The following is a 7188-nucleotide window of genomic DNA, read 5'->3' as shown; positions in this document are numbered from 1 at the left end:
AATAGAAAAGTTTAGTATCACACTCTGTAATATAAAAAGATATATGTTGCCTGATGTCCCCATGAAAGAGCAACTCCACGAAGTCCATGCGGGAGCATGTGGCCTTGACTGAGATAGTGGGTGGTGTGGGGAAGTCATACTTGATGATCGAGATGGACTTCTCAACACTTGTCACCCCTGACAACACTAGGCTATGCACCATAGCCTGCACTCACATTAAATGCCTGGCCGGAATTGACCTCACACGGCCTCTGTGAAAGTTGTCTGCACGCGAGGCATGTGTGCTGAGGAGGCCCGTGTTCGGCACACCTAGCACCATCCCAAAACGTCATTGCTGACGTTTTTTGTAGATCTGGTTTAACGAGGATAGATTTACTTGGCAGTAAACCTACACAAAGATAATCATGCCGTCACGCCATTGGCTCCTTCCGGATGTTGTAGTACTAATTGTGAAGAGGATTTTAGTGTAGCTTCTTATTATACCGAGAGTTTAAAATTTCAGCGAAATTTTGCATATTTTGGTGGGGTTCGAAATACTTGCAACCCTGAAATTTTGAGCCAAATTCAAACTAAATTTTAAATTAGCTTAAAATCATTAAAAAATATTGATTTTTGAAACTCAAAATCCGAAATAAGTTCCGAATTTCCGAAATTTTGCATATTCCGGTGACGTCCAAAAAAATTCCATGACCGAAATTAGAAACCTTACCTATGTGGCTTTTTGGGCAGGTTCATCAGTTGTAGTTAGCTCGGGGTACCCCGGTTTTAAATACACCGACATGCGTCGTGCACAAAATCAAGAGGGGCAACGAAAAAAGAAAGTTTTTTCATGCCCCAGTAGCTACCGTAGTCTTCTACTATCAATAAAACCAAAAATAAATCAAATGTCAGTGAGTCAGATCTAAAAGTCGGGAGTTGTCCAAATGCATGTCATGCCCATCAGTCAACACCAATGGGTTGCCACTCTCGGTCCCCATTCCATTTGTAAATAGAAGTTTACACTTATAGTGTTCGATGACTTGTTTTCGTTTTAATATCAAAAGATTATTTTGTTAGAAAAGAATTCTTTAAAAAAATTGCTCAGAAAGCTCATTCATCTAGAAAAGAATTGTGGCTAGTGTAGTAGAAGTTACTAGCTTTTTATTTGTCAGACTACAGCCCTCAAAGATGGCTTAACACTTTATTATTAGCAGTTTTAAGCAATGTACAGAGATAAGTTTACCCATTTGGAAGGAGATGGATTTGACTCATTCCTTAGGAAGACTTTGAGAAAAGATTCATCAGGAGTTGCTGCATGGTTATACTCTCTATGCTGCATCAACATTGTCTAGGTATCTTGCTTGGCAGATTTGTTTAACAGAAGGCCTCCTTTCTTCCTCACTATTCTCCAGTAAACCCGCATTAAGCATCACTTTGGTAGTTTGGATAACATTTCTTGACATGAGACTGAGCTCTACTCCTGACTTGAAATGAAATGCTCGCAAGTTGGAATGACATAACAACAGAAGAAGATGCATTTCACAACATCATTAACACGAAGCATAATATCCTCCAATTTGAATACAGTACCCAACAATGACGTTAAAGATGAACTGCATCTACTAATTAACATCACCCAAATAGTTTGAGATGCAACTCCAAAATAAGCACGAACTTCCTTGAATGCACCGTTTGTTTCTCATCAGCAGCAGTGGACCTAATCACACCAATGCGTCGGACCAAGGGGAGAGCTTATCGATGCGGATGTGCAGGGGAACTTCCATGGATGCCCCGTCTCCTGCTGCTGGCACCAGGTACATTGGCGGCACTGTCAGGAATGTGGGCTCGCCCGCAGCGACCACGGCGCCGGGCGATGAGCTGCTCCTCATTTGCATGTCCACGAGCACCACGTCCTCCTTGCCACAGTTTGCCACTGCTGCCGGGGGTGTCTCCAGGTTGACCCACATCTTGCACGTGAACCGCGGCCGCCTCGCCGCTCTCGCCCTGGCGCACACCACAGATACGGCGGTGACGCCGGCGCCGAGCGCGCCCACGGTCTTGAGGAACACGCAGTTGTCGTCGCCCAGGAGCACCAGCCGCATGGTCGACACCGGTAGCTGAAGCTTGTTGACCTTGCCGTACTGCACGGCGCGCACCGGCACCAAGTGGACAGTGCGGAGATGACCGGCGAGCGCCTGCGGCGCGCCGACGTAGCCGCACTCGGGCTAAGTGCACCGGCAAGGCGCGTACGGGCATACTTTCTGGTGCTCGGTGACCTCGTGGTAGGTCACGTACCACTGGCAGCCGACGTTGGGGCACCCGATCCTGGTGGAGGACACCAAGGCGTCTAGTGTAGGGCAGGGGTCGAAGAAGCCACCGCCGTCCACACATGCCTTGCACTGCCTGAAGGGCAGCAGGGCCACACAGCCGCTGCAGGCCGGGTGCCCCGCTTTGCACTGCAGACAAGAATGCAAAAAAACGGAGATGGCCCGTAAATTAGCACAAAAGAATCGATCTATCACCGGCACCAATCGAGGAAGAAAGAAGGAAACGGATAGAGGAACCTGGAAGACCGGGGGCTTGAAGGGGAGGGTGCAGAGGGGGCAGTGGAGCACTTGCTTGTCGATCCTCACGGCGAGTTCCACTCGCTGGATGTACGCCGCCCCAATGATGGAGCCTCCATCTCCTCCACCGGCCGCCTCTTGCTTCATGTGGCCGTCGGGCAGATCCAGCCGGGCCTTCTTGGAGCTCTCGTCGGCCTTGTCAGGCGAAGCCCTGCTCCTCCTCTCGGCGGCCGCGGCAGCGCCTTGCATCTTGGCTGGCCTTTGGGGAAAGAAAACTCCTGTGTCTGTTTCTCACGCCAAACTTTTTCATGAGGTGGGTGAGGAGTAGAGCAGAGATCTGAGAAGAAAAGTTGCCTAGGCAGCCACACTACACTATAAATGCTTCCTCATTGTGGTTTCCATTCCCAAACTAATATGGTATAGATATAAACCGTGCTCTTAATCAATTTCATTATTGCTAATTTATCCATACATTAATGTTGTCTTTCTTTTAAGTACCTACAAGTGTGCGATAAAAAGGTTGACCATTGGAGATCCATGTTATTTTTAGAAAAATCGAGGACATAAATGTAAGCACATTGTTTTTTTTCGTAGCTTCCTGCATAATTGATACACGGCGGAGTACTTTTGACTCCATCGCCAGATTATAATACCACCAAACACGTGGGAGTCCATAAAAAGAAAATGATACGTGTGTAAGCACAAGGGACACGTGTGACCAAATAGTACAAAGGAGCACACAAACGCCACACAACTTTTCACCTAGATCACGATACATTCCGCCTTTCTCACTGTTATCGATAGACACATACGACATCGCTGATGTGCTTGCTGCCACTAGCAAATAACAACAACATGACCACAAGCCTCCAAAAGATCCATGGAATAGGTAGTTGCTCGATGGCATAGACAAAAAAATAACAACGATTTCACCATCTACAGTTCAAGAATGTATGACAACAGAACGGATTTTACAAGATACGGATACTCTATTTGCATAATATATCCATCATCACAATATTTACACAGAAATACACTATTTACAATATGAAGTTCCCCATTTACATACGAACAAATGAATGAATCAGCACACGTGAAAACTACAATATTTCACAAAAAAAGGATGCACTGGCCCTTGCCAGCTGCTAGATCCGAGCGTGCTGCAGGGTAGCTCCGGCTAGCTCTTGACGAAGTTGCGGCGTGGCCAGGTCGAAGGGCGAGCTCTTGACGAAGCAGGGTCGCGGTCAGGGAGGACGATCCCGTGGCAGGGAGGAGAACGAGGATCCCGCGGCGGCCTCCTGCTCGCGCGGCGGCGAGCTCTTGCGTTGCTGTTGACATGGAATTTCGCCGAAGTAAAATACAGAGGGATATCTATTATCAAAATATGATAAAGTCAAATTATATAAAAAAAATGGCGAATTGCCGAGCAGACCGAGGAAATGACTATGGTGAATTTTGGGTCGCTCAGTATGAAATAGCGGTCACAAAAATAAAATAAAGAAAGAAAGTGCCACTTATAGCTGCAAAATTCATGTATCCTGTGAAATTATAAATAGCACGCACGCATGCCGCCAGTGACGGCGACTTCCCGATGTCAACAATACATTGTCATGAGGCGGCGCTAATATCTTCAAAATATTAGACTGCATGAAATGTCAACATAAAATCGTCGCCGGCAGCACTTATTTGGTAAATATTAAACCATGCAATATACATGGGCATTATTTCATCGCCGGTAATAAAATATCATGGCAACAGAGAAAAAGAGACAAAGAGACGTATAGAATTCCTAATGAAATATGGGTACGGCGGATATAACGACACGCAGGAAAAGAAAAATACATTTTCCATGTATATATGGCATGCACGTTGAGAAATAATTCTTAATGAGCCGTCAGTAATTAATTAGGCCTGTCCCATTGGAGAAATGCTTACTCATAGCGAACAAGCGTAATTGTAATTTCGATACAAGGCTGCATGCACGTACTAAGGCCACTTTTTGATTAAAAGCATGCAAATGGACTATGCCTAGGCCCACATGGGTGATTAAAGAAATAACGTTTTAGCCCATAGCGGCCAATTACAGGACCAAGCCGATCCAAATCTCAGTCAATAAGTGATTAAAGAAATATGATTAAAGAAAAGGAAGAGACGCTCCATCATCCCACGATCTCCCACGATGCACACGATCTTCAGAACGTGGGCACGCTTCTGGCTGGACGAGAGTGTTGCTCCCTCCTATAAATAGCACCAGAGGGGCTGCTCTCCATTGCCTCATTTTCCTAATCTCCCTTGTGCTGCCGTTGCTGCTGTTGTGCTGCCTCTGCTGCTCTCAACCACGCACATATACTGCTGGTGTAGAAACAAGCTCGTATACGCTGTTGCTGTAAGGCCGCCGTCCGTCTAGGAGCGTCAGGAAGGTAGTCCAGGTGGGAATCATGATCCTCCTCTAATCTTCTTGCTCCTCCCCATATCTCTCATCATATTCATCTTTCGTCTTGGTTGATCATTGTGATACAAACCAAGAAGTATGCCTCATGTATCCTCATCTTGACATTTTGCCTTGGCTGATCATCGTGATACGAGACAAAGAGCAATTATGTTTAGGAGAGGAAATTTTCCCTTGGCTGATCATTGTGATACAAACCAAGGAGCAAACGTCATATAGCCTCATCTTGACATTTTGCCTTGAGATGTAATTAACAAACCTGTTATGTAAATGTAAGAGTTCTGGAAATAAAGTACCCGCAATGCCTGATCTCTATTTTATTTATGCATTTATGCGTTTAAATTTATTCACTCTGTATCAATGATGTGGACGCGTATTTCACGCCCGCCATTTTCCCGTCATCAGATTCTGGCACACCTGGTGGGACCTATTTCTCCCCTCATCTTCGAATTCCAACATAGAATTGCAACATATGAATTTCTAAAGTACATGAAGTATATAAACATTGCATACAGTAAATATACTCAAAGAAAACTGATATAAAGTTTTCTTTATTCAAAGGTATGGATGGTCAAGTGCCACAGTCGGTCACGCTCCGCATTGGAGACATTTGGCTTGATGTGCCAGTTGGTCCATGTGCGGCTTCAACAAATCAGCATCTGGATAATATGACTGCATCACCAACTGAACATGACCAAGGAATGGAAGTCTTCTCTCCACTCAAGTTTGGGGGAAGTATGAGGGCAGACAGAGAAGGAAAAGGGAAGACAATGGACAAACTCCACTATGAGCAACCTCCGAATGGGGGCAATACCATGATTATATTTCCCTCCTCATCGTTTCTTCATGGAAGGACGTCAAAGGTTCAGAATAAAGTTCAAGTTGATGCATCAGAGCCTATTCTTCCTCGGGACGATAAATCCATTGGAGAATGCTCTGAGAGGTTCTCAAGTTTCCCCTTGAATGCAAGCAAAAGCACCACAATTCCCATGGCTATGAAACATGTCATGTGAACCCAACATCAACATTGTCCAGTCCCTTGTTGTCATCAACACCCATTGTATATAATTCCTCTCTGACTTTGTTTGAGTCGATATGCCCTCAATGTCAGCGAAGAAATTCTCGCCATGTTAACCTTCACAATATTAAGGTCGGCAAAGTCTGTATCCAATTCCCCAAGAGTGTGGACAACAATCACCCAGATTGCCTTTTTCATATTAGCAAGGGCGGTATAGGAATCCATACTACGGTGACCAGCAACCCTTCAACAGTTGTCGCCTTCATCCGGTTCATCTGGAAAAAATATCTTAATCATTCCAAGTGGCGTGTTGCCGGCCTTGATTGTGAATACACTAGATATGTCCACAGCAAAGAGCGTAAGAATCTTCCACTTGAGCAACAAGTTTCTCTCTCTAATCAAGAGCCACAATGTGCTACTGTCTTGCAGCTTTGTGTGGGCAAGCATTGCCTAATTTACCAGCTATACCAGGCTCATGCCAGGAGTTTTATCCCTCCACTTCTGCACAACTTCCTTGACAATGACACAGTCAAATTTGCGGGTGCCGCCATTGGCAATGACATCAAGAATCTCGAGTTCTATAACTTGGGTATCAGAAAACCTGTTGATGTGCAGGGACGGGGTATCAAGGTTCATAATCAAAAAGCTGGCAACTTGGCTTCATTGGAGAAGCTAGCAAAGAAGGTTGCAAACATAACTCTTAACAAGGACAAAAGCATCACTATCAGTCAGTGGGAGAAGTCCAACCTAGACCATGACCAAATAAAGTATGCATGCTTGGATGCCTATGCAAGCTTTGAGGTTTATAGGCGACATTCCAACATAACCGGTTATCTTAGAACTTGTTAAAAGGTTTGTTCCTAGGTGAAATATGTAAGGAAATATTGTTTAGTCTCTATCAAAGGAAAAAAGATGTACACGACCGTCATTTCTTTTTATTATGGTTATGCCTATTTCATTGGGTGCATTTTTAATATGATGATGTAAGGAAACAAATGTTCTGGTATCATCATTAAAAAAAATTCTTATAGGAGACGAGTGAAATCTGAATAGAAATGACACAAATTTCGCACCAATGCTTGCAATACAAACATTGCCACATTAGTTGTCACTACACACTTAATTTAGATGTTGTTAGAAAATCACTCCATACCCTCACGAGCCTAAACTGGGGCACC

The 7188-nt window shown here is 44.6% G+C and overlaps 1 protein-coding gene across 1 annotated transcript; it reads right to left on the bottom strand.

The window, feature by feature from the left end:
- Positions 1-2204: 2204 nt before the first annotated feature.
- LOC123067222 (E3 ubiquitin-protein ligase SINA-like 7) lies at positions 2205-2792 on the bottom strand. Its single transcript, XM_044490119.1, has 2 exons — positions 2544-2792; positions 2205-2435 (listed from the first exon to the last, which is right to left on the bottom strand). Exons 1-2 carry the CDS (start codon positions 2790-2792, stop codon positions 2205-2207), a joined length of 480 nt encoding a protein of 159 aa, XP_044346054.1.
- Between the last annotated feature and the right edge of the window lie 4396 nt (positions 2793-7188).

The sequence above is a fragment of the Triticum aestivum genome, chromosome 3B (assembly GCF_018294505.1).
Source record: "Triticum aestivum cultivar Chinese Spring chromosome 3B, IWGSC CS RefSeq v2.1, whole genome shotgun sequence".
Taxonomy (NCBI): Eukaryota; Viridiplantae; Streptophyta; class Magnoliopsida; order Poales; family Poaceae; genus Triticum; species Triticum aestivum.
The sequence above is the reverse complement of the archived record's forward strand: the minus strand, read 5'-3'. Positions and strand labels throughout refer to the sequence as shown.

Bases quoted from the DNA above. Each gene is read 5' to 3' on its own strand.
- LOC123067222 (XM_044490119.1), bottom strand. From the start codon at position 2,792: ATGCAAGGCGCTGCCGCGGCCGCCGAGAGGAGGAGCAGGGCTTCGCCT. The intron at 2,436-2,543 runs GTTCCTCTATCC...TCTTGTCTGCAG, and splicing joins TCAAGCCCCCGGTCTTCCAG to TGCAAAGCGGGGCACCCGGC.